At 44.5% G+C, this 26,943-nt stretch overlaps 1 protein-coding gene across 1 annotated transcript; it reads right to left on the reverse strand.

Moving 5' to 3' along the window:
• Positions 1–13,474: 13,474 nt before the first annotated feature.
• bicc2 (bicaudal C homolog 2) lies at positions 13,475–25,469 on the reverse strand. The gene is made up of 19 exons (XM_031797242.1): positions 25,109–25,469; positions 23,646–23,692; positions 23,155–23,224; positions 22,888–22,967; positions 22,630–22,791; positions 22,406–22,459; positions 22,104–22,298; positions 20,521–20,787; positions 20,235–20,366; positions 19,750–19,939; positions 19,515–19,654; positions 18,374–18,558; positions 17,707–17,902; positions 17,241–17,280; positions 15,908–16,071; positions 14,889–15,099; positions 14,475–14,638; positions 14,174–14,273; positions 13,475–14,075 (listed from the first exon to the last, which is right to left on the reverse strand). The coding sequence occupies exons 1-19, from the start codon at positions 25,467–25,469 to the stop codon at positions 13,945–13,947; spliced, it is 2,889 nt and encodes a 962-aa protein (XP_031653102.1). The 3' UTR covers positions 13,475–13,944.
• Between the last annotated feature and the right edge of the window lie 1,474 nt (positions 25,470–26,943).

A 26,943-nucleotide genomic window follows, 5' to 3' on the forward strand; every position in this document is an offset into this window, starting at 1 on the left:
TTGGCCATTCTAACACCTGGATATGTTTATTTTTGCACCATTCCATTGTAGATTTTGCTTTATGTTTTGGATCATTGTCTTGTTGGAAGACAAATCTCCGTCCCAGTCTCAGGTCTTTTGCAGACTCCATCAGGTTTTCTTCCAGAATGGTCCTGTATTTGGCTCCATCCATCTTTCCATCAAATTTAACCATCTTCCCTGTCCCTGCTGAAGAAAAGCAGGCCCAAACCATGATGCTGCCACCACCATGTTTGACAGTGGGGATGGTGTGTTCAGGGTGATGCGTTCAGGGTGATGCGCTGTGTTGCTTTTACGCCAAACATAACGTTTTGCATTGTTGCCAAAAAGTTCAATTTTGGTTTCATCTGACCAGAGCACCTTCTTCCACATGTTTGGTGTGTCTCCCAGGTGGCTTGTGGCAAACTTTAAACAACACTTTTTATGGATATCTTTAAGAAATGGCTTTCTTCTTGCCACTCTTCCATAAAGGCCAGATTTGTGCAATATACAACTGATTGTTGTCCTATGGACAGAGTCTCCCACCTCAGCTGTAGATCTCTGCAGTTCATCCAGAGTGATCATGGGCCTCTTGGCTGCATCTCTGATCAGTCTTCTCCTTGTATGAGCTGAAAGTTCGGCCAGGTCTTGGTAGATTTGCAGTGGTCTGATACTCCTTCCATTTCAATATTATCGCTTGCACAGTGCTCCTTGGGATGTTTAAAGCTTGGGAAATCTTTTTGTATCCAAATCCGGCTTTAAACTTCTTCACAACAGTATCTCGGACCTGCCTGGTGTGTTCTTTGTTCTTCATGATGCTCTCTGCGCTTTTAACGGACCTCTGAGACTATCACAGTGTAGGTGCATTTATACGGAGACTTGATTACACACAGGTGGATTGTATTTATCATCATTAGTCATTTAGGTCAACATTGGATCATTCAGAGATCCTCACTGAACTTCTGGAGAGAGTTTGCTGCACTGAAAGTAAAGGGGCTGAATAATTTTGCACGCCCAATTTTTCAGTTTTTGATTTGTTAAAAAAGTTTGAAATATCCAATAAATGTCGTTCCACTTCATGATTGTGTCCCACTTGTTGTTGATTCTTCACAAAAAAAATACAGTTTTATATCTTTATGTTTGAAGCCTGAAATGTGGCAAAAGGTCGCAAAGTTCAAGGGGGCCGAATACTTTCGCAAGGCACTGTATGTTTTCATGGGGAATCCAGAATTCTAATCCGCTTCCACTGGATGTCACCAGTTTGTAGAAATTGGTTGAGGTTTTTCCTTTGTGTAATGAAGAAGTACCATAGCTCAGAACTAACGTCACTTCATGTGTACCTTTTGATAGAGGCGCGTAACCAGAAAAGTAGCGTCAGTTTGTTTTGCTCCTGTATTGAACACAGATCATCCCGTCTTCAATTTGATCGATTATATACGTTTAGAAAACCTAAAGGTGTATTACAAAAGTAGTTTGAAATGTTTTGGCAAAGTTTACAGGTAACTTATGAGATATTTTGTAGTGAAGTTGCGTAAGTGGGAAGCGGTGTTTTTCTGGATCAAACACGCCAAATAAATGGACATTTTGGATATATATCGACGGAATTAATCGAACAAAAGGACCATTTGCGATGTTTATGGGACATATAGGAGTGCCAACAAAAGAAGCTCATCAAAGGTAAGGCATGATTTATATTTTATTTCTGCGTTTCGCGCCTGCAGAGTTGAAATATGCTACTCTCATTGTTTACTGTTGTGCTATCATCAGATAATAGCATCTTATGCTTTCGCCGAAAAGCCTTTTTGAAATCTGACATGTTGGCTGGATTCACAACGAGTGTAGCTTTAATTTGCTATCTTCCATGTGTAGCTTTAATTTGCTATCTTCCATGTGTAATTTAATGAAAGTTCGATTTTTATAGAAATGTTTGAATTTGAATTTGGCGCTCTGCATTTTCCCTGGCTATTGGCCATGTGGGACGCAAGCTTCCCGCCTACCCCAGAGAGGATATTTACGTTTTACCTAATATTACCACAATATTGTCAACAAGAAAGCAGATTGGAATACATCCCCATTATGTTTATCTCCCGATTGAATAGAGTACCACAGTATCTGTCATAATACCTATAAAAAAGATCAGTCAGACAGGGAAATGGTTCAAATCGGTTTTTCCACCATTCAATTTCCCATAGGGGATTTTAGAAGCATTTCAAATAAGGGCTGTGTTTCGTGTAGGCTTACCCTGGCGTGATAACGGTGTAAATCTCTCTAGGACACAGAGACTTTTATCAATACATTCACCTGTATTTACCACCCCAAAAAATGAAATGTTAATTATCTGCTAATGTGGCTATCATAAAGAACTACAAATACCATGATCTGGACGAGGCTGCCGAATTGAGGCAACGGTAAGAATCTCTGAATTAACTATCTAATGTTAGCTAAATGTAGTAATGAATAAATTGGCTACAATTCTTTAAACATTGACAATGCTGGGAACTGGCTAGTGCAAGTTTTAAATTGCCACAATACCTATTAGCAAAGGTTTCAGCTAGAGATTATGTGCGGGGGCTTGCAGGGATTTCTAGTTTTGCATTATGTCTACTTTGATGCTAATTAGCATTTTTCCGAATCTGAGAGTTCCAGAGCCAAATATATTGACAAATCTTGTCCAAGAGAGATGTACATGGTTACCAAACATCACGCCAGGGTAAGCCTAGACAAAACGCAGACCTTATTTTAAGTGTTTCTAAAATCCCCTTTGAGAAAAATGTACGGTGGAAGAACGATTGAAGACCCTGAAGAAGGCACAGCAATGCAGAAATAACTGGCAGTTTATATATAGAGAGTGTGTGACTCTCTTTATGTCTTTTTTATAGCAGTTTATTCGCCGTTAGTCAGCACCTCCACACAAAATAATGTTCTCTGGGTGTGCTCCAGCTCCAGCTTCTAATTGGAAAAATGATTGGAACCATATGGTGATATGGAGACACATGGCATTTTAATTTCATTTCATAGGAAATTTCATTCATCTGAAAATCATTTAATCATACAAACAGAAGAATATTTTTGTACACTTCATATGTTGACTATCTGCATATACAGCACCTTCAGAAAGTATTCTCAACCCCTTGATTTTCTCCACATTTTGTTGTGTTACAGCCTGAATTTAAAATGGATAACACTTAGATTTTGTGTCCCTTATCTACACGCAATACCCCATAATGTCACAGCATGATTTTTGAATGACTACTTAAGCTTTGTACTCCACACATACAGATAATGCTGAATATCCCTTTAAGCATTGTAAAGTTATTAATTACACTTTGGTAAGGGTATCAATACACCTAGTCACTACAAAGATGTATTTTCCTAACTCAGTTGCCAGAGAGGAAGGAAACCACTCAAGGATTCAACCATGAGGCCAATGGTGATTTTAAATTTACAGAGTTGAATGGCTGTGATAGGAGAAAACTGAGGATGAATCAAAAACATTGTAGTTAGTCCACAATACTAACCTGCATGACAGAGGGGAAAAAGGAAGCCTGTACAGAAGAAAAATATTCAGAAACATGTATCCTGTTTGCAATAAGGCACTAAAGTATTACTGCAAAAAAAATGAGGCAAATATTTTTTGGGGGGTCCTGAATACAAAAGCATTATGTTTAGGACAAATCCAACACAGCACATCACTGAGTACCACTCTTCATATTTTCAAGCATGATGGTGGCTGCATCATGTTATGGGTATGCTTGTCATTGGCAAGGGCTAGGGAGTTTTGGGGATAAAAAGAAACGTAAGAGCTAAGCACAGGCAAAATCCTAGAGGAAAACCTGGTTGTCTGCTTTCCAACAGACACACTGGGAGATAAATTCCCCTTTCAGCAAGTCAAAAACTTGATCCGATGTCAAATATACACTGGAGTTGCTTACCAAGTGGTTTGGTTACAGTTTTGTCTTAAATTATCTTGAAAATCTATGGCAAGACTTGAAAATGGCTGTCTAGCAATGATCAACAACCAACTTGACAGATCTTGAAGAATTTTTTGAAGAATAATGGGCTAATAATGTATAATTACGGTGCGTAAAGCTCTTAGAGACTTACCCATAAAGACTCACAGCTGTAATCACTGCCAGAAGTGATTCTAACATGTATTGACTCAGGTGTTGAATACTTATCTAATCAGGATATATTAGTGTTTTATTTTCCTTTTTTTTAAATACTAGAATGTATCTACCACTTTGACATTAGACTATTTTTTGTAGATCGTTGACAAAAAAAATACAATTAAATCCATTTGTAACACAGCAAAATCTGGAAAAGGGTGTGAGTACTTTCTGAAGGCACTGTAATTCAATTCATGGGACTTTTGAACAGCATTTAACTCATACAAACACAAGCAGATGTTTCATTGATAATATTCACATGTAGGGCTTGAACCTGCAATGTTTGGTTCCCATGCCAGGTATTTTATCCTCTGCTCCCCCAGGGGGAAGCTCTCCTTTCTTTGTCTTTTGGCAGTATATAGCCATGGCAGTATGGTCAATCAGGAATTGCATGCTTCCTTGTGAGCATTCTTAGACATAAATAACCCAGGGAAATCCTGGAAAGTGGGTTTTTCACCATCCCATTCTCTATGTGCTGCATACTTCTAGGCCCATATTTACAAGGTATCCAGTCAATTTTTACACAATGTGTTATGTTCTACAGTTAGTCTAAATTCTGCATTTCTGACTGGATACATAAAAAACAGACTTACTGCATGCTTACAACATTAAGGGAATGACCTGTGTAACCTAACTTGAACATTGTATGAACGTCATCACAGGTGAGCATATTTTGTGTTTTGGGAAACTATCTTTTGCAATGTAGCCACAACACAACATTAGCCAGCAGCATACCACCCTGCATACCACTGCTGGCTTGCTTCTGAAGCTAAGCAGGGTTGGTACTGGTCAGTTCCTGGATGGGAGACCAGATGCTGCTGGAAGTGGTGTTGGAGGGCCAGTAGGAGGCACTCTTTCCTCTGGTCTAAAACAAATATCCCAGGGCAGTGATTGGGGACACTGCCCTGTGTAGGGTGCTGTCTTTCGGATGGGACGTTAAACAGGTGTCCTGACTCTCTGAGGTCATTAAAGATCCCATGGCACTTATTGTAGGGGTGTTAACCCCGGTGTCCTGGCTAAATTCCTCAATCCATCATGGTCAACTAATAATCCCCAGTTTACATTTGGCTCATTAATCCTGTAACTATTCCCCAGTTTGTTGCTGCAAATGAGAATGTGTTCTCAGTCAATTTACCTGGTAAAATAACAAATAAATAAATAAAACAACCTAATGGAATGTTTTGGTAACCTTTAAAGAATAGACAACAATGTGTTCTGGGAACGTTCTTGTATGACCAGAGGGATGTCTTAGAACCCTAAAAGAAACATTGTATAATCATCCAGACAACTGGATATTTGGGGGTTTTGAGAACCTATCTTTTGTGATGTCCCCACAATGTTACCACCAGACTGTTCCCACAACCTAATGAAACATTCTGGGATCCTTTAAAAAAAAACAGACATTCTCTAAATCATCACCACGACTGGACAGTTTTTTGTGTTATGTGTTTTTTGTGTTATGATGAATGGATGTTCTGGGAACCATCGCAGAACCAATTTTGCCGGGATGACTCTCGAGTCAGTAAAAAGATCAGTTCAAAATGAACAAATGGTTCGCGAACCGCACCTCACCATCACACAGTGTCCTACAGACAGAGAGAGAGGGAAGGAGGTGGAGATAGAGAAGTATGACCATATTAGACACATATTTCCCTTAGATAACACAGACCCACAAAGAATTCGAAAGGTCAGTACAGGTGCATCAAAGCTGGGACCGAGAGACTGATAAACAGCTTCTATCTCAAGGCCATCAGACTGTTAAACAGCCATCACTAGCACAAGAGAGGCTGCTGCCTACATACAGAGTTGAAATTATTGGCCACTTTAATAAAGGGAACACTAGTCACTTTAAAAATGCCACTTAAGTCATGTTTACATATCTTGCATTACTCATCTCATATGTACTGTATTCTATACCATCTATTGCATCTTAGCCTACGCTGCTTTGTCACTGCTCATCCATATATTTATACATTCTTATTCCATTCCTTACTTAGATTTGTGTGTATTAGGTATTTGTTAGATGTTACTTGTTATATATTGCTGCACTGTCTGAACTGGAAGCACAAGCATTTCGCTACACTCACAATAACATCTGCTAACCATGTGTATGTGACCAATACCATTTGATTTAATTTGACAACAAATCCAATTTTGATAAACTCCCATATCTACTGGGTGAAGTACCAAAGTGTTCCATCACACCAGCAAGATTTGTGACCTGTTGCCACAAGGGCAACCAGTGAAGGGCAAACACCATTGTAAATACAACCCATATTTTTGTCCATTTATTTTCCCTTTTGTACTTGAACTATTTGCACATTGTTCCAACACTGTATATAGACATAATATGACATTTGAAATGTCTTCATTCTTTTGGAACTTGCGTGAGTAATATTTACTGTTCACTTTAGATTTTTTTATTTCACTTGCTTTGGCAATGTAAAATATGTTTCCCATGCCAATAAAGCCCCTTGAATTGAATTGAGAGAGTGAGGACAAAGAATGAGTGAAAAGAGAAAGAGAGGAGAAAAGATTGATGAATTGACAGTCTGAGAGAAAGGGATGAGAGAGCAGAGAAAAGAGGGGGAGAGAGAGAAACACAGACGTTGGGAGAGTAAATGAGCCACAATGGGGCGAGAGGTAAGAGACTGGATGACACAGAAGTAAAGGGAGTGATGCCAGTAATAGCGAAGTTATTCAAGGGAAAGAGAAAGAGTGGGAGGTATGGAGAGGGGTAAGGGAGAGAGGGGGAGAGAAAAGAGAGGGGAAGAATAATTTATGACTTGAGTGGCTAGAAAGAGACTTATGACCTGCAGGTATATATGTCTGCAGACACACACACCATAGTGCTGCCCTCCCTGGCCGGGAAACACAACATCAAATATTAAACCAAAATGTCACACCCTTTCCAATATACACTCCTCCTCCTCCATCCCTCACCCCCCTCTCCTCTTCTCCCAGACAGCGAGCAGCTTCCACCTAATGAGTTTAATTTGCATTGAAGACCATGGAGAGGGAGGTGTGTGGGCAGCACCCCCACATACCATAAAGGCTTTAAGGGATTTTGCTAATGCTTTTGCTCTGGCTCGCGCTGCAGCTGCCTCGCTTAAGGCCATTCACATGCTGCGTTGTGGCTAGGTCTCACATCGCTACTCCAATGAAGAACAATGGAGGGCCAGGGTCAATCCTAGCTCCCACATCACTGACTCCAGTCAAGAGAAGGTTAGCTTATGTTAATGTAAACCCTCTCACTGCTGCATGCCCTATTACACAATAACCATCCTGGCCCGGCTAGCTGAGACAGCTGCTAACAGAAAAAGACCATTGCCCACTTCAAAATCGATCCCTCATACATTAGAGAGAGCACACAGGAGGCTATGCATCCCACATGATGGCCCCCTATTCCCTATAGCCCTATGGACCCTGGTCAAAAGTAGTGCACTATACATGGAATAGGGTGCATTTGAGACACCCCCTAAACCACTGTGTTCCTCTGATTACAGAACCCAGCAGTGATGTCAGAATGATGTCAGGGGTGTTTTGAGGGTGAGCAGGGCCTAATGAGGGCTATGGTTCCAGTGTATAACATGCTATCTCAATAGACGTGTCCCTAGCCTGCATGATATCTCAATAGGCGTGTCCCTAGCCTGCATGGTATCTCAATAGGGCGTGTCCCTAGCCTGCATGGTATCTCAATACAGCGTGTCCCTAGCCTGCATGGTATCTCAATAGGCGTGTCCCTAGCCTGCATGGTATCTCAATAGGTGTGTCCCTAGCCTGCATGGTATCTCAATAGGGCGTGTCCCTAGCCTGCATGGTATCTCAATAGGGCGTGTCCCTAGCCTGCATGGTATCTCAATAGGCGTGTCCCTAGCCTGCATGGTATCTCAATAGGCGTGTCCCTAGCCTGCATGGTATCTCAATAGGCGTGTCCCTAGCCTGCATGGTATCTCAATAGGTGTGTCCCTAGTCTGCATGGTATCTCAATAGGTGTGTCCCTAGTCTGCATGGTATCTCAATAGGTGTGTCCCTAGCCTGCATGGTATCTCAATAGGTGTGTCCCTAGCCTGCATGGTATCTCAATAGGTGTGTCCCTAGCCTGCATGGTATCTCAATAGGTGTGTCCCTAGCCTGCATGGTATCTCAATAGGTGTGTCCCTAGCCTGCATGGTATCTCAATAGGTGTGTCCCTAGCCTGCATGGTATCTCAATAGGTGTGTCCCTAGCCTGCATGGTATCTCAATACAGCGTGTCCCTAGCCTGCATGGTATCTCAATAGGGTGTGTCCCTAGCCTGCATGGTATCTCAATAGGTGTGTCCCTAGCCTGCATGGTATCTCAATACAGCGTGTCCCTAGCCTGCATGGTATCTCAATAGGCGTGTCCCTAGCCTGCATGGTATCTCAATACAGCGTGTCCCAAGCCAGCATGGTATCTCAATACAGCGTGTCCCAAGCCTGCATGGTATCTCAATAGGTGTGTCCCTAGCCTGCATGGTATCTCAATAGGTGTGTCCCTAGCCTGCATGGTATCTCAATACAGCGTGTCCCTAGCCTGCATAGTATCTCAATAGGCGTGTCCCTAGCCTGCATGGTATCTCAATAGGGTGTGTCCCTAGCCTGCATGGTATCTCAATAGGTGTGTCCCTAGCCTGCATGGTATCTCAATACAGCGTGTCCCTAGCCTGCATGGTATCTCAATAGGCGTGTCCCTAGCCTGCATGGTATCTCAATAGGTCTTGTCCCTAGCCTGCATGGTATCTCAATAGGTGTGTCCCTAGCCTGCATGGTATCTCAATAGGTGTGTCCCTAGCCTGCATGGTATCTCAATAGGTGTGTCCCTAGCCTGCATGGTATCTCAATACAGCGTGTCCCTAGCCTGCATGGTATCTCAATAGGCGTGTCCCTAGCCTGCATGGTATCTCAATAGGTGTGTCCCTAGCCTGCATGGTATCTCAATAGGTGTGTCCCTAGCCTGCATGGTATCTCAATACAGCGTGTCCCTAGCCTGCATGGTATCTCAATAGGTGTGTCTCTAGCCTGCATGGTATCTCAATACAGCGTGTCCCTAGCCTGCATGGTATCTCAATAGGTGTGTCCCTAGCCTGCATGGTATCTCAATACAGCGTGTCCCTAGCCTGCATGGTATCTCAATACAGCGTGTCCCTAGCCTGCATGGTATCTCAATACAGCGTGTCCCTAGCCTGCATGGTATCTCAATACAGCGTGTCCCTAGCCTGCATGGTATCTCAATACAGCGTGTCCCTAGCCTGCATGGTATCTCAATAGGTGTGTCCCTAGCCTGCATGGTATCTCAATAGGTGTGTCCCTAGCCTGCATGGTATCTCAATACAGCGTGTCCCTAGCCTCAATATCTTAATAGGTATTTTGGGGGCCCTAAGTGGAGGAGAGAAAAATTACATTTTAGAGTTAATTTCCTGCAATTCTACACATTTTGCCTTGCAGGGGAGAGGCTTATGTCTGGCCCTGAATGTCCATACTGTATCTGTCTCTCCTCTCTCCTACACACACACACTCTCCCTCTCACACTCTCTCTCGATGTGCCTCAGTGCCTTACTGAGTGAGCCGTTCGTTCACAGCACATGAGCTCCACTCTAAACTGCTCTACCTGCTGAGTGCCCACACATTGGATTAAGGCCGCTGCCTGTCTGGCTGGGACTCTCACTCACGTACCTACTGTAAAGGGTGTGTCAAGGACGGGGCTGCATACACTTCTGCGTCAGTCAAATCACCCAACCATTACTAGGACTGCAACAACAAGGCAGGGCCTCGTGGTCAGCCAGTCTTTCTAACATTGTTCTGGGCTACAACAGTCGTCAAAATGGCCAATTTGTGAGGAAAGTTGCGAAAAACACAGTCATTATAAACTCACATCTCTGAATTTGTTCCAATATCTGTCCTTGTCGTATTGAGACACGGTGCTGAGCCATTTGTCGTTGTCCAACGCGTGGCCAATGTTTTTGTTACCAACCACCGTTCCCCCGCGCCTGCCCTCTGCGCGCAGCAAGAGAGCCGCGAAAGGCAGCAGACAGAAAAGCATCGTCTGAAAAAAAAGAGAGATGGGGAAAGAGAAAATGAGATAGAAAGTGACATTGAGAACAAGAGATATTAAGACAGCAAGGGAGGTAAATGAGCCTGCTGCCTTGATGCGCATGATGTGGACTAGGAATAATTGTTCGTACAAGTACGCGCCAACATGTAGGTTAATTCACCTGCACTTTGTCATGGATTGAAAATGTATTTAATGATGCAGATATGTCAGCATCAAAATGGACAAGGACATGATGTTATTCAATCTATTAGGTTGGATTAAATTGATTGAGTAAATACTGGAGATTGCCTCTTATGAAATTGCTGCTCCTCCTAAGCTGATTATAAACATTTGGAGACATATCGCATTTGCACACCGTGGCAGATGGAGCACGGGAAACCGATTAGCTCGTGAGGCTCTCAGACGGTATAAACAGGCAATTACCGTCTACTTGGAGCGCGCGCCTCTCTCATCTCCTTTTACCAAAGCGGGAGTGAACCACAAATACGTAGACTACATAACTCTCTCCCTTCCCTTATCATATACATACAAATCTGTCTTCACCGGTCCTAGCTCACAAACGCACCCCGTTCTTCCATCCACCTACCTCAATTAGCTTGTGTCCAGCTCCTGGGAAAAGAGGTATAGGGTGGGACGTTTCTGCTGCTGTCAGTTAGACGTTTTTTTTTCTCGGTCAGACTGTAGAGTAGCCTAATTATCCACGGGACCTCCGGTAGCTCTGAACTCCGCTGTAATACTGACAGCGACCAGGAGCAGCAGGAACAAGCCTCGTCAGAACTGTCTCTCTCCCACCCTCGGTAACTTCCGCTCAGACTCCGCCTCTCTGATAGCGGTCTCTCTCTCTCTTTCCCAATCGCTTCCCCGCTCACTCCTTTACCCTCCTCTATACCTCCCTCTCCATGTCTCCCTCCCTTCTTCCCTCTCCCTCTCTATTTGCAGTGCAGAGAGCTGGTGTGTCATTGATTTACAACGGGGGGAATGGTGCATTCACACGGGAATAAGCAAATGTTTGTTGTTTCAAGGCGAAATTTCCAGGTGATACTACAGCCAATAAGACGGATATTTTGGGGGGTGATGGATTATTTTTGTATTTTCATGATTGATATAGTCTTACACACTTTTTCTCTATAGTTATTATCCCGAGATAACTTTTATGGTCATCAAAATGCAAGCCGAGTAAAGCCTAGGCAGTCTCTTTAGAATGCACGTTTGAGTATAGTCCTATAGCGTATGGCAGTGTTAGGCCACACTAAACGTTAAGGCTTCTATAGAATTGAGCAATGTGAAAATGTCTGTCACTTACAATAATGTTTATTATCTGCTATAGGCCTATTTCATATAGCCTCGAGTAGTCTCCCATTTCAACATGGCTTGTGCGCGTCGCCTTATGACCCGCTGCAGAGCAGACTGGCGAGCGCTGTTCTTTCAGCACAGCTTTCCTTTCAGAACCACGCGCCGCGCACGATGTCACTGGGAGCAGAGAGGAGGAACTCGACTGGGGAAAAACAAAACGGTAAAGCCTACACCCCACACATTCAAATCTAGACCTCGAAGCCAGTTCCACTGCTCGTTTTCCTTCTTCCCCTCTAATCAGGGACTGATTCAGACATGGGACACCAAGTGGGTGAAATTATTTTTCAGGTAGAACAGAAAACCAGTAGGGTCTGTCATAGCAGCCAAAGAAAAATGGGTCCGAAAGAAAGCGTTTCTCTTTCACGCCTACGTGGCCTGCGGTGTAAGTGACACGGTCTTTCTCATCTTTTTTATTTAACCTTTATTTAACTAGGCAAGTCAGTTAAGAACTTAAGAACATTCATATTTACAATGATAACCTACTCCGGCCTTTAAAAACACGAACGACGCTGGGGGAATTGTGCGCCGCCCTATGGGACGGCCGGATGTGATACAGCCAGGTTTCGAACCAGGTACTGTACGCCATATTGAGATACCATGCAGGCTAGGGACACGTCAGAAGTGATCTAGGGATAACAACTATAGAGAAAAAGTGTGTAGGACTATATCAATCATGAAAGTACCAAATAATCCATCACCCCCCAAAATATCCTTCTTGTTGGCCGTAGTATCACCTGGAAATGTCGCCTTGAAACACGCCTCTTGCACTGTGCCTTAAACCGCTGCTCCACTCCGTAGTGAAAATAAGCTGGGATCATCTCTCCCAACCCCGTCCCCCCACATCCCCTCTCATCTCTCCTGGCTCTAGGACCAGGCAAGACCGACATATCTGCACTCTGAGTGGATACGGAGTTCCGGCTGTCACTCCCGGGGGCTATTTTCATCTGGTGCGCAGTGTGACTGATGATACATGCGACGGCAGCGCCACTGGTGCGATGAGCAGCAACCAGCCTGATTTGGAAGTGTAAAAAAAGAAAAGTGGTGCTTTTTTGCTTTGCTCTGATTTCTATAGGTCTTGTTTTTATCGTTATGCCAAATGTTTATCAAAGCCATGTGCACATATCCTTATTGAAAAATGGCAAGATAATTCTCACTTAAAATTACACAAAATAATTTCGTTTTGGTATGATTAAACGCGTCAATCTAGTCTAGCAATGTCGTTTATACTCGGTCGTTGGCCCCCAGAGGCATACGTGATCCCACCTAATTACCAATATTCTAAATAAATGAGAAACGACTCAAATACGGAGGCAATGGCTTCACGGCTGCTAAAGGCTGATACATGTAATTGGAACTTTTTAGATGTGCGCTCAGGTGAGGAGAAACAATATTGAAAGGCGTTTCACATTAGAATAAATCCCGTTGGGCTAGAATTGTTTTTTACATTTTTATCTGAATGTTCATATAACATCAACCCAACTCCTGGCTTTCCATCTAGCTCTATTTAATGTCGTTGCTGGTTGATTTCATTCTAAAATGGACGTATAATTAATTAGGCCTACTGACGCAATAATGAGGGGTGGAGAACGTGACTTGAACCTATAAAAAAAGCACACTGTTTATGACGTCAGTGCCATCTAGCGATGGACCTCTAACTTATTGGAACAATATACATGTTTTATTTATTTAATATTTAACTAGGCAAGTCAGTGAACAAATAATTATTTTACAATGACCTACAAAATATATTTGAGTTAATGTACTAACATACAGGTCATTCTAACGAAGGTTTTAATTCAGATCAATTGGTTTTCCCGAAACATGTTGGTTAATTAAGTTCTCAGGTAACAAAAAAAAAAAAAGAGGCGGCAAGTTTTTGGAAACGTTTAATAAATCATCTCCAAATAATATAATCATACATTCTCATTTTTCCCTTGTAGGTTTATGTACAATGCATATATGTGGTTAACAGTGGACTTCAACCCCCAACACATAGAGTAGAGGAACACAGGCTTGCATAAGGCACTATCTGGGGAGAAGAGAGGCCAATAGAGAAGAGAGAATGTCGGTGACAGTCCACACAGTCACATAGTTTGTATGACTGCTCATCGTTCCTTTAGACAATACTGGAGTCTTCCCAATGCTAGGGTCCCTCTGGTCTCGAGGTTGTTGGGACAGGCTTTGGTTAAAGGCTGCTGGTGTAGGGCATGGCAGTAGGATCAAATTGCCCCTAGACACGGATCTAAAGTCATTTCTGGGTTTGCCACCAAGGTTAGGATATGTGGAAGCCAATCTGATCATGGATCTGTTTTTTACAGGCAGTTCTACCCAGGTTGGGTCATGTTGTGTGGGGTTCACCAGTGGTTTCTTTGAGCAGCAGTGTCCTCATCTATGATTCGTGGGAGCCGGCCACTTGCCCCACCTTCTAGGTAGCCTGGCTTCACAGCAGGCGTCTCGGACAGTTTCCGTTTACTTTTGTTTAGGTCTGGATGTATGGATGGAGAGAAGAGAGAGAGATGTTCTATACATAAGGTGTCCTCATTAAAGTGGATTGGTTTTATATGGTGTTTACTGATCACTCACCTGAGATGGCCAGTAGCATCTTCCTTCTCGCTCCAAACGTGGACACTCCCACCTCTTTCAGATCCTCGTCAGACAGAGTCAGGAAAGTCTGGAAATCAATCTGCAGAAATAGGGGCATGAAAACACAGTTGCTCAGACAGTACATAGACGACTGGATGCTCATTAAGTCCTCCTCTGTGCCTCTGAAAACATCTTAGTCGGTCCTGCCTATGTAGGCTACTTCAACAGATAGAGGAATGACCTGTTTCTCTGTGAATGTGTTACTCCTATGCCCCAGGGGGCGCTAGTTGTCTAACTGTACCTCTTGCTGTTGGAACACGTCGATGTACTTCCCCATACCGAGCTGGCTCAGGAGCTCTGGGAGATCATCCGTAGGCTGGGGGGAGGAGCTAAGCTGGCTAGCAGTCAACGCCCTCACAGAGGACATGCACTCAAAGTAGTTACTGCAGCTCAGGAAGCTCTCCGCTAGGGGTCAGAGGTCAAAGGTGAAGAGGTCAGGGAGGAATGTGGAGAGTAGGGGAGTGACAGAAGGAAGAGTTACGACAGAAAGCATAACAAAGTCTCACATCTTTCTATAGCTCTCAGATGGAAGACATTTAAAGCACATCTTTGATACTGACTACATTGAAGATCAGCCAGACATTGGAATTGCATTTCTTTCAAAGTTCTCTTTGTAGACACACCCTCTCTGTTAGAGACACACAAAGAAACGTACAGGTTTTATCGTTTCGGGGTCTGTTTGTTGAAGACGCAAATGCCGGGAAGGACGACGTGGAGGAGAAGGAAGAGGAGAAGTTAGAGGGGGAGGAAGAGGAGGAGGAAGATGGAGAAGGGAAAATGGGGGAGGATGATCCACGTCTGTCACGCCAGTTCTCTGAATTACTGCCATTGGACACTTTCTCCTTCGCATTCTGCGGGCCCCATGTCTACATGGAGAGAGAGAGAGAGGGAGAGACAGAGAGAGGGAGACAGGGAGAGAGAGAGACAGAGAGAGAGAGACAGAGAGAGAGAAAAAGGCAGAAAATTGTGGGAGAGAATGGGGGAGAGATGGGGTTTAATTGCATATATTCCGCTTGTTTATACTCCCTTCGCTTTGTTCCTCACTTTTCCTCCAACCCCCCCTCTCTCTCTCACTCACTCTCTCCTTCTCTTTCCCTCCCTGAGGATGAGTGGATGAGACAGGGTGGTAATTGGTGCTCACAGTTTCTCTCCGGCTCTTGGCATTTCTCAGTGCAGGAAAACCAATCGAGCCAAGTAACACTGAGAATAATCATATTCCTAAACAAACTCTCACCCAGCTCAATGCCTCTCCAAGCTCGCAAAAAAAATAATTATCAGGCGGAACACAGATACGCACTCCTAAATCCCCTAGCGCAGAACAACACAGAAGTCATCAGACAGTTCCCTCTCGTATCTGTTAACCCAAATTAGCGTGGTGTTCAGTGGCTGTCCACAGAGCATTTAGCGAGGCCAGCTGCTTGACGGCTGATAAACCAAGAGGACAGGTCACCAATATAGCCCATTGAAAATGGATCGTTGGTTGTTGTAAAAGCAGGTAAGATGATAACCCTAGTACAGGTGAAATAGAATCACAGGTGATGCTGGTTTAAACCCTTTGGCCAATTTCTGCCCAGGTAAGCTAATAGTAGCTAGTAAGGTGAGCTGTTGCTATCCAGGGTTTGTCAGGCAGGTTTATAGGGATTCTAAGTACAGGTAAGATATTAGCAGTTGTACCTGTTGTTGTTGGCCAGTGTTTGCCAGGTAAGGTTTGTAGCTGCGTCGGCTGACGTTGCGTAGCTCCTTAACAGCCTCGGCAGGCATGGACTTAGAGAAGCCCAGACCACTCCAGGTATCAGTCGGGGTCCGAACCTCTGTCACCACCGGATTCCTCTGCATGGCTGGGAGAGTGGAGATAAAATACATCTCACACACACGTAGGCTGCGTTAACACAGGACGCCCCATTCAGATTTTTTTTTTGTGCCAAATGATTGGCTCAAGATCTGATCTGATTGTTCAAATGACCAGTTATTGGCAAAATATCAGAATTAGACTGCCTGTGTAAACGCAGCCATAGACAGATCCGATAGACACAGACAAAAACTAAAACACACACATAACTTACTCTAAGAAACATAAACATCAAGTTATAAATATAAATCCCTCACAAGCAGACACAGTGGTTTAATTGGTAAGCCGTGGTTGTCAGGTGTTGAATAATGCAGACAGAGAACAGTGTTTAATTGTAGTTCATTTAAGTGTTTAATTGCACTGATACATAATACTTAATGAAGAATCTCATAGGCATAGATGCTAAACACATTGAAATTAGTGTGAGAGTGTGTATTACAGGATCCATGTAGGAGTGTGTGATGTGTAAAAAAGAACGGTGTGTGTGTGTGTGTGTGCGCGCGCGCACGTGTGTGTGTGTCTAGCTCTCATAGATAGACACATGAGTATCGTAATGACCACGAGGCAGATGGCTCATTCAAACTGCTAATTCATAATCCCATAAAGCAACACTGAGGGAATTTAGAACCATTTGGCTAAAGATCCTCAAAATATCCCTCATTCTGAATGATGGTAAAGAGAGAGAGTGTGTGTGCGCGTGTGTGTGTGGTTGTGTGGCTGAGACAGTGTATCAGACACCAGAGTGTGTACATTCAGTGGGAGTAGCAATGATCCTCTATCTAACTTTGGCACGGCGGAGCCCATAAGTGCATCCCCTCCATCACCTCTCTGGCAATGTGCAGCACGTAAATAGGTCCTCTCTCTCTCTCAAGGCTCTGGCTCATTAATGGGTTCCCTCCGTCACTGATCTGAATAACAAACACGAGCTACCTCATCTCTCAATAACAGACAGTGGCAAGTGACCCATCCCAGTGATATGTGATGAAAGCTCATTTGTCCGGGTGCAGCTGCTAAATGAGTCCCTCTTGGTAGGACTCCTCTGCAGGTCCAAAAATACCTTTCTGTGTGACTGAACCCTGGACAAACCAAAATTATGTTTTTAATGAGCTGGGCTTCTGATCACACAACAAGGCAGAAGCATTTAAAAAAAGGTCTAACCTCTAGTTGCCAGCAGTTTCTTCATCTCATAGTCATAATCCTGCAGAAACAGGAGAAGGCCAGTAAAATCAAGGAGAGAAATGCAGTTATGTTGTTCTGTAAATGATGTGTCCTGGGGGGGGGGGGGGGGGGGGGGTTACTGAGAGAACAGAACAGAAGATGACTTGACCTAGCGCATCCTGCCATTACCGCGGAGATAAACATGTTATCCCCACGGTAACCTTTGGTTCAGGGGCACCAAGTGGACAAATAAGGGCAAAAACAACAACTACCACATACACACGATCTTCAAATTAGATTTTGTAAGACTCAAAGAAAGAGGTCAAATCAATTGATGAGACAGTCTACAAGACACACCGTGTGACATAATATACTCCTCCATATTTCTCATTCAGTTTTTTATTTTTTTAAGTTCTAGCTGCTACAAACCTGTTAATAAATCATTTGAAATCAGAGGGAGTCTCACCTCGTTCCTTGACACGTCAGTGAGAGTGTCATGATTCGGAGTCAAATCCCTCATCAGGCTGTTCCGTCTAGTGTCACTCCTCTCTCCCCCAATTTCTCGCAGGCTGTTCCGTCTACTATCACCCCTCCCCCCCTCCATCTCTCTCAGGCTGTTGTGTCTCTCACTCCGTCCTCCCTCCTTCTCTCCGTCCAGCAGTCTGCAACAGAGCAGCGGCAGTGAGACCAAGGTCAGGCCTGAGCCACAGAGTGTGAAAGCTGTTTTGTAGGACTCACTTAGCCAAGGAGCTCTCTCAACTAATCCAAGGGCAGTAAGGAGCATTGAGACATGATACTGGTGAGAGGGAATGAATAAATGCAATGCCTGTACCTTTCTGACATTGTTATTTAGAATGAGTGTTGCTAAACTGCGGTCCCAAATTCTCTTGTTATTTTCCAGAGGCAATATCAAAAAACAGCAGAACAAAAGGCTAAACATCTACTAAATTAAGATAAAAATGCAAATGTTTTGTTTTATAGTTTGTCATTCCATTCTAAAAAAAAACAGGGGCTCCTATCTAAGATTCAAATCCACAGATATTTGGGCCTATCCAACCAAAATCCAAACCTCACCCATTGTGTCTAGGAACAACTTAATGTCACAGTACGCTCCCTAGTGTGAATGTGTTTACCTCATGACCTGGCCTGTTGAGTGGCGTCTCCCCTGGTTGAGGAACCTGCACACTTCAGGACCCTGGAGGCTGCTCCTCCGACTCATCATCCTGACCTGGCTCATGACATCACTCAGCTCTGATGTCATCGAACCAGGGCTCTCGTCCTCGCCGGACAGGCCTGACGGATCCTCGTTTTCTGGGATCTGGGGAAACAGAGGTGATCTCATTGGTCGAACCTGATCCTACTGATCCAATAGCACCACCCTTAGGACAACTGCAGAATCAAATCTCCTGCAGGGAAACGCCTTACTACTGTATCAATCACAGGGGGTTGGTGGCACCTTAATTGGCGAGGACAGCTTCATAGTAATGGCTGGAACAGAATAAATGGAACAAACCATCAAACAAACCGTTTCTATGTGTTTGATACCATTCCATTCATATACTTTTATTTACAAAGCCATTTTGGGTTTACCACCTTTTAATTTGGGCATTTTTATTGTTCAGAAATGTGGTGGGTACTCTCTTCGTTTTCGCTGGACTTTATCCTGCTAACTGTTCCAAATGTCTGAACTGAATTTGGAACAAGGGCTTTTATGTACTCTGCGCCATCGTCTTGGAACGCCTTACACTGGAAGAACTTGTCCCGATTGGTATTTTTAAATCACTGATGAATGATCTTGAGACTGATTCCCTGACCTGTCAATGTTTTTAAATTTGATGTTCATGATTTTGTTATACTCCTGTGAATTCTATGGTTTTTACTAGATTTACTTGTAGTTTTTCATGTTTGTCTGTCATTTTTGCAATGACTTGGTGCTGCCTATCTTGGCCAGGACACTCTTGAAAAAGAGATTTTAAATCTCAATGAGCCCTTCCTGGTTAAATAAAGGTTAAATAAAGGTTAAATAAAGGTTAAATAAAGGTTAAATAAATAAATATAAATAAAAATTCACTCCGTTCCAGTGATTATTATGAGCAGTCCTCCCCTCAACTGCCTCCTGTGGTATCAATCCATGATATCGCTCACTCTCTCAAATTCTCACAGTACTTCACTGTGTCTAGTACGAGAGGGGTAAATGTGATTGTTTTTTGTAGTGTTGTGTGTTAGTTATATGGATTAATACTGGGATCTGACGGTGACCCGATCTCTCCACACCTTCTCCAGTTGCCTGCTCTCTTTCCCCTTCAGTCCCATCCTCACTTCCTCAGAGGGCGGAGTCAGGCCTGGTGGAGGTGACGGGTGGGGTTTAGATTGGGAAAAAGAGCCAATCACAGCCTCAGTGGTGGGCACTGAGCCTGAGACAAGTCGAGATCAGATTAGAGATTAGAATTGGACAGGTGAAAACAGTGATACATAAATGAAAAGACACCACACACACACACACACACACCATGGTCAGAGAGGCGGAGTTGCTGCAGCAGCATGTTGAGCCAGTAGTTGGTCAGCCCGTTGCCAGCCAACCTAGGGTCAGAGTTCATCTTGGCTGTCATGGCGACCTCGCTGGACTCCAGCCCTAGCAGCAGCCTCCGAGCCTCGTACAGACTGGAGATGTTCCTCTCCAGACCCTTTACCACCACCGACTGGGAAATGTAGTCCAACACACAAAACAATGGGAGAATCTCAATTGCATACTCCTCATGTCCTCTGTCCTCTCTCCCCACCTCCTTCTCAAAACCCATTGGAGGCGATGGTCAGAGGGGAGGATTTTGAGAAGGAGGCGTGGAGAGAGGACGCGAGGAGTATGCAATTGAGATTCTCCCCATGTCATACAAACCAGGAAATATAGTCCAACACAGTACAGTACTTCAGCAGACACTAAAGTACCAAACATTTAGCAATAATATGACTATAACACTTGCTATAGCACTATTGTACCTTGGCGGTCTGTTTGACTTTGGGTTTGACGCTGATGAAGACACCCAGACTCTGCATCATCTGAGCCAGTTTCCGAGGGTCTGCCTCCCCATCCTCACGCATGTCAAACATCAGACACACAGGCAGACAGTCCTGTAGAACGACAACAGGGGTTCTTCTTACGGGTCCCGACTTAGAAAACTCTCCACAGTGAACAAGGTTCCACTTTTACCTCAAATCTAATTGTCTGTCTGTTTGCATCAAATAATCAATCAAAATAAAAATGTCAAATTTGACCGCTCCTCACCATGAGTTGCTGCCTGGCCAGACACACTCCGTCTGGGCTTCCCTGGATGAGCAGTGAGGGGGGGTTCTGTGGGGCGCTGAGGTCTGGCAGAACTATCTGGGTCTGGGTCTGGTGCATGACCCCCAGGAAGTGGGCTCCGTTCTGCCCCAGCAGGAAGAGGTGCTGCTGGGAGGTCACGTCCAGCTGAGTGCTGACCACCCCCATGACCCCACCCCCAGCCCCGAGCTCTGACCCCAGCAGCAGCTCCATCAGCACACACACCGCCTTCTGTTAGGGTTCAGAGACAGAGAGAGACAGAGACAGAGAGAGACAGAGAGAGAGAGAGAGAGAGAGAGAGAGAGAGAGAGAGAGACAGAGAGAGAGAGACAGAGACAGAGAGAGAGACAGAGACAGAGAGAGAGACAGAGAGAGAGAGAGAGAGAGACAGAGAGAGAGAGAGAGAGAGACAGAGAGAGAGAGAGAGAGAGAGAGAGAGAGAGAGAGAGAGAGAGAGAGAGAGAGAGAGAGAGAGACAGAGAGAGAGAGAGACAGAGAGACAGAGAGAGAGAGAGAGAGAAGAGAGACGAGAGAGAGACAGAGAGAGACAGAGAGAGAGAGAGACAGAGAGAGAGACAGAGAGAGAGAGAGAGAGACAGAGAGAGAGACAGAGAGAGGAGAGACAGAGAGGAGACAGAGAGAGGAGAAGAGGAGAGAGAAGCGAGACAGAGAGAGAGAGAGAGACGAGAGACAGAGAGAGAGACGATAGAGAGAGAGACGGATCAGGAGGAGGAGAGAAGCGGAGAGCAGAGGGAGAGAGAGAGAGAGACAGACAAGAGATACAGAGAGACAGAGGAGAGAGACAACAGGCGAGGAGAAGAGGAGAAGAGACAGAGCGAGAGAGAGAGAGAGAGAGACAGAGGACAGAGAGAGAGACAAGAGCGATAGAGAGAGACAGAGAGATAGAGGAGAGAGAAGAGAGCTAGAGATGAGACAGAGAGACAGAAGAGATAGAGAGAGACAGAGAGAGACAGAGAGACAGAGAGAGAGACAGAGAGATCGCGAGAGACAGAGCGAGAGAGAGAGAGAGAGAGAGAGACAGAGAGAGAGAGAGAGAGAGACGAGAGAGAGACAGAGAGAGAGAGAGAGAGAGACAGAGAGAGAGAGAGAGAGAGAGAGACATAATGACATTTGAAATGTCTTATTCTTTTGAAAATTTGTTTAAATGTTTAATGTACATTTTTTATTGTTTATTTCACTTTTTTATTTATTATCGGTTTCACTTGCTTTGGCAATGTAGACATTTGTTTCCCATGCTAGTAAGGCCCTTGAAATTGAAATTGAATTGAAATTGAATTGAGAGAGAGAGAGACAGAGGGAGAGAGACAGAGAGACAGAGACAGAATGTGTGCATATATAGAATCATATTAAATTAATATTCTCTTTCAAGTGGAGGTTTCTCTTTATGAAAGTAAGGAGGAAGTGCATCTAAAAGTCACAAAGAAATAGAGAAAACAATGAGACAGAAAAAGGGGAGTGTATGTGTGTGTGTCTGTATCTGTGTGTGTGTGTGTCTGTGGCCCTCAGTACATCTGTGTTCCACTGACCTTGAGGGCGACGGAATTGCCCTGCAGTGCTCTAACCACACAGCAGCTGCTGTACAGTCTGGGCTGGGCCCTAAAGCTCACACTGACCCCCAGAGCCTGCGCCACCTGCTGGATGACCGGCGACGCTGCATCCGGCAGGGCCTGGGACACCAGGGTCACTGGTAGGTCAAAGGTCAACACCAGCGGCTGAAGGTCCTGAGGGACACAGAAGAGGGAAGGGTGAGAGGTCATGATGGTGTATAGATCACATGTACAAAATAAAGATGAAGGCCACCCATGCATTAAGATGGAGAGACACTGACTCGTATCCTCTTCCTGGCTGCCTCCACCCCTTGGACAGGCCCAGCGATGGACACCTGGACAGGGGAGGCAGAGAGAGGGGAGAGACCAAATAAAATAGCTTAAGAACAATAACTAACAGGCAGTACCTGGTTGCTAAGGGACAATATCCAGTTACTAAGGTGCTGTACCTGGTTGATTAGAGACAGTTGCTAAGAAACTGTTGTGGGTTACTTAGAGACAGTACCTGGTTGCTCTTTTCTCCAGTGGCGTTGTGGCGGTTGGAGTCGGGGAAGTGGATGTGGCATGATGTCATCTCCATCACCTTCTTGATGTTCCCGCCCCCTTTCCCGATCACATGGGAGTGTTCTGTGTGGGCCACGTCCATCTTCAGGGTCACCTTGTTGACCTGGCTCAGGAGAACATGGGTTTAACTAACTGTATTTAGTTAGTTGACTTAATTACATGTGCGGTATTTGATTATACCTCAGTTTAGGACACTCACCTTGGTCTCCAAAAGTTCTAGAATTTTCTTTTTGGCCTCCAGAACATTGGCTCTTTTCCCATCCACTTTCACATGGGGGTCTGCATTATCGATACAAGAGACAGATTCATTGTTTGTATCCTAAAAGACATGCACTAGCAGGCAGACTCTGTTAAATCTTTTGTATAATATTGAATATCAAGTTGTATAGGAGATTGAGACAGATTGAGACAGCTTGTTTGAGTATGGAGGTGTCAGGTATTCTAGATCAGATAGAGGTAACATCACCTTTCTTGGACTTGGCTCCTATTTTCAGCTTGGATGGCCATTTCACCTGGGTGTTAGTTTCCACCATCACCTGCAGGACAACATGCCAGAAATAACAGGTGTCAATATGTGTGTGAGACAGAGAAACGAACGAGTCCGAAAGACAGGTGTTTTACCACGAGAGTAACACCAGTCCATACATCCCACACACACACACACACACGCCAAAGCACGTCCTATTCAGCGAAGACAATACTTCATTAGCATCTCAAAGCGGTTCATCGCCGCCGTAACAACGGCAAATTGCCGAGAAACAATGTCGACAGTCAGTCTGTGACCTTTCATGTTCTCTATGCAGATTTCCTCCGGTAAATCTGTAGACTTTTAATTGCATGTGGTTTCATTTCAGTGAGTTATTTTCCACATTACATGAACGTCTGCCCATTATTTGATTTATTTTACCTCCACCCTTTATTCTCAGTGTCAGTGTGACCTTCGTTCTGCATACTTACTCTCCCAAAGAACTCTTCACCTGTAAGTCCCTCTCCATGTTTAGGGGCTGAGAAAACAGAAAGAGAGGAGAGTGAAAGTGAAGAGAGAGACAGAAAGGTAGAGAGAGAGAGAGAGTAACTTACTGCATATAATCGGAGGTATAAAGATATACAAACACACATTCACCTAATATTAACAATGGTCATACAGGGTTACTGGTTAACGGTTTGTTTGTGTCTAAGCAACACTTTTCTTCAAAGAGAGAAGTATGTGAGATCTAAGGGTCAACATTTAAACAGGGAGAGTTGAAATTTGCAGAGAAGAGGGGTCGAGGGCTGGAAGGTAAACCATTTTTTTTTTTTTTTTTAAAGGCCATCGCTTCACAATGACATTTACAGGGTGAGGGGGGAGCCCCCATAAAAAAGCCCCCGTCCTCTGATCGCCATGGGTTACGCTCCCCCAAAACCGAGGAATGGGCGAGCGAGCAGCATGGGGCGGAGAGAGAGGGAATGGGGGGCACCAGAGACAGCTAATCGCGTCAAAGGTATTTCACTGACGCATGGACCCCCTACCCTACCAGAAATTAAATAACAAACACGGTCACACTCAATAACTGGGTGTAAAACAACTAGGAGGCCTTTCCCTCTATAGTTATTACTCACACCCTAATGTCCCAGATCTCAGTCCCAACACAGCATGCTAGATAACACTTAGGGGAAAGAGAATATGATGTTTATCAAAAACTGGCTGGCTGGCACAGTGTGATTTGTGTGGCTTATTCACAGGTCTACCCATGCAAATACCCATTCTCTCTCTCTTTTCACACACACACACACACACACACACACACACACACACACACACACACACACACACACACACACACACACACACACACACACACACACTCTATGAACAACATGAAGCCGCTCAGATACTCAGATTCTTCCACATCGAAGCTGAGGGAGAGAAGTAACAGCCTCTAATTCACTACTCCTGCCAGAGTTTCCACTGTAACACAGGGGAGGAAGTTTGCCACAGACCTGCCGCTGCACCGATACCCAACACAGACAGACACCTCTACGCTATTGTCATGACAGAATGAGAATGATGATACTACAGCAACCCTGTCTGAGCCCAAATGTCTGTGAATACACAAGCAACCTCATCTCATAAATCATCAAGGCAGAAACTTTAACCATGCTTAACAGCAATGACGACAGTTGCTTAATGACCTGGCAATTATATATGGAGGTGCTGTGCCAGACAAACGCTAAGAGCTTCTCAGGATTCACATTACGCAGAAGAACCGTGGACAGCATTACAATTACTGTGAAGTCAAACATTTTTTTCTGAGTCAACTCAGGTAACCTTACGAAATTTATGGAACGCACTATCGCGATTCAACCCTGGTCAATTTATGACCACACTGGAGGTCAATGCATAACCACAAGACCACGCCACACCTGTTCAGCAAACTTACCATACAGCATGGCCTCCAGTTTCTTCCTATCGATACGGAATCTCTCCTCAACCCATTCCGGGTCCGAATGTTCACCTACCACAGGCTCTGGTCCTGGTCCAGAGTTACCTTCTTCCTCCTCGTCCTCATCCTCCTCTTCCTCTCTGTCGCGGTGGGATGGGGATGGGGAAGGAAAAGGGGTCTGAGATAGAGTCTGGTCCTGGTTTAGGATGGGTCCAGGACTGGGTTCTAGACTACATTCTAGTCTTGGTTCTAGGTGAGGCTGGTATTGTTCTAGCTGGCTCAGGATGGGTTCTGGGCCGGGTCTGTGTGGTTCTATCTGGGTAGGGAGAGGAGACCTTTCCTCCGTTGTGGTGGCCATAGTAAGACTGAGAATCCGTCAGTGTGTCCAAGGAGACGGAGAGAGAGACAACGGGAGAGAAGGGAGAGAAACACCCCCTCTGCCCCCCCATAGCCCCCCGTTACATCCCCGCCTCCACACACACACAATACTCTCACACACACACACATACACACACGTTTCAATAGGCCATAGATAGAACATGAGGAGGGGCATAGGTGGCTCAGAAGAGGGGTTATAATAATACTCTATGCACTAATCCAGATGTCCTACTTTGAGGATATGACACCGGCAACACAGACAACGTCAGAAGATCTTTGTATACCAACTATCCATAGGCAATTAGACAAACACATCCCATCCTGATCAGAGATACATTTGTCTACAGAAATTAAATGAACCCAAAGTGCCACCTCTTGTACTGAGGGTCCCCCCGAAATCTGAATGAGAGGAAGAGGGCTTGAGATTCCTGAGATGGGGGGGGGGGGTCAGGGGGTTTGGATGGGTGTAGGGACTGGTTGGGGAAAGTTGAGGGGTGGGAGGGATGGGGGAACCTGGGCATTGAGGAACAATGCTGGGGATAAAAGAGCCGCTCCACTAACAACCAGCTCCAGCTCTGTTTGCCAGTTGCCTGGCAACCTGTTTGTTTACGAACAAGCAGGCGGTGAGAAAGTCATAAACTTCAGCACAGAGGAAAGATGGGTAAAGAAAAGAGAAAAGTGACAAAAAGAGGAAAAGTCCCCACTGCATTTCATACCGCTACATGCCCTTCTCCCTGTCCCCCCCCCCCCAAAAAATAAAATCTCCATCCCCCAAAACAGAGTCACAGGAGACAAACTTCAGAACTCAAACAGGGGTAAAACCAAGATGATTTGTTAAACACTTACGTGGTTACTACATGATTCCATATGTGTTATTTCATTGTGTTGATGTCTTCACTATTATTCTGCAATGTAGAAAATAGTCAAAATAAAGAAATACCCTGTAATGAGTAGGTGTGTCCAAACTGATGACTGGTACTGTATATAAAGTGTAGTATTGGGATGCATACTCAAAATTCTCTATATCTGACATGGTACAGGTTTCTTCTTCTTGTTTAAGCCCATAACCATGTGAGTGAGGTGCATAGTTTTGTTTCAAAGTAGATTTATTTGAGACTGACAAGAAACACTGTGTGACCCTGATTTTATCCCACTGCAATAAAAAGGTTCAAACTAGGATGATTCGCCTGAGGAAAACTAGGCAACTCTGACGTACATCATCCCCATGGAAACTGTCTGGTTCCAAGGATTTATAAGTCGTCGATTTTAAGTCAGATTAAACTTGACTTCACAGTTCCAGCTCCTCTGCAACTCCGTGAAAGAGTATGAGTGTCTTCCTGTCAGGGGGGTGTGCCACTGTTAACCCTGGAACAGCAGCAAAGAGAAAAGCTAACCACCACACCAGTGGGCCAAGGGGCCTGTTGTTTCCAAGGGTCCCTAATCCATGCCAGGAG

Source organism: Oncorhynchus kisutch, linkage group LG19 (genome assembly GCF_002021735.2).
Source record: "Oncorhynchus kisutch isolate 150728-3 linkage group LG19, Okis_V2, whole genome shotgun sequence".
Classification (NCBI taxonomy): Eukaryota; Metazoa; Chordata; class Actinopteri; order Salmoniformes; family Salmonidae; genus Oncorhynchus; species Oncorhynchus kisutch.

Bases quoted from the DNA above. Each gene is read 5' to 3' on its own strand.
- bicc2 (XM_031797242.1), bottom strand. From the start codon at position 25,469: ATGGCCACCACAACGGAGGAAAGGTCTCCTCTCCCTACCCAGATAGAA. The intron at 19,655-19,749 runs GTGTGTGTGTGT...GACTTGTCTCAG, and splicing joins ACTCCGCCTCTCTGACCATG to GCTCAGTGCCCACCACTGAG. The intron at 17,281-17,706 runs GTGAGACTCCCT...CTGTTTCTGCAG, and splicing joins CTGACGTGTCAAGGAACGAG to GATTATGACTATGAGATGAA.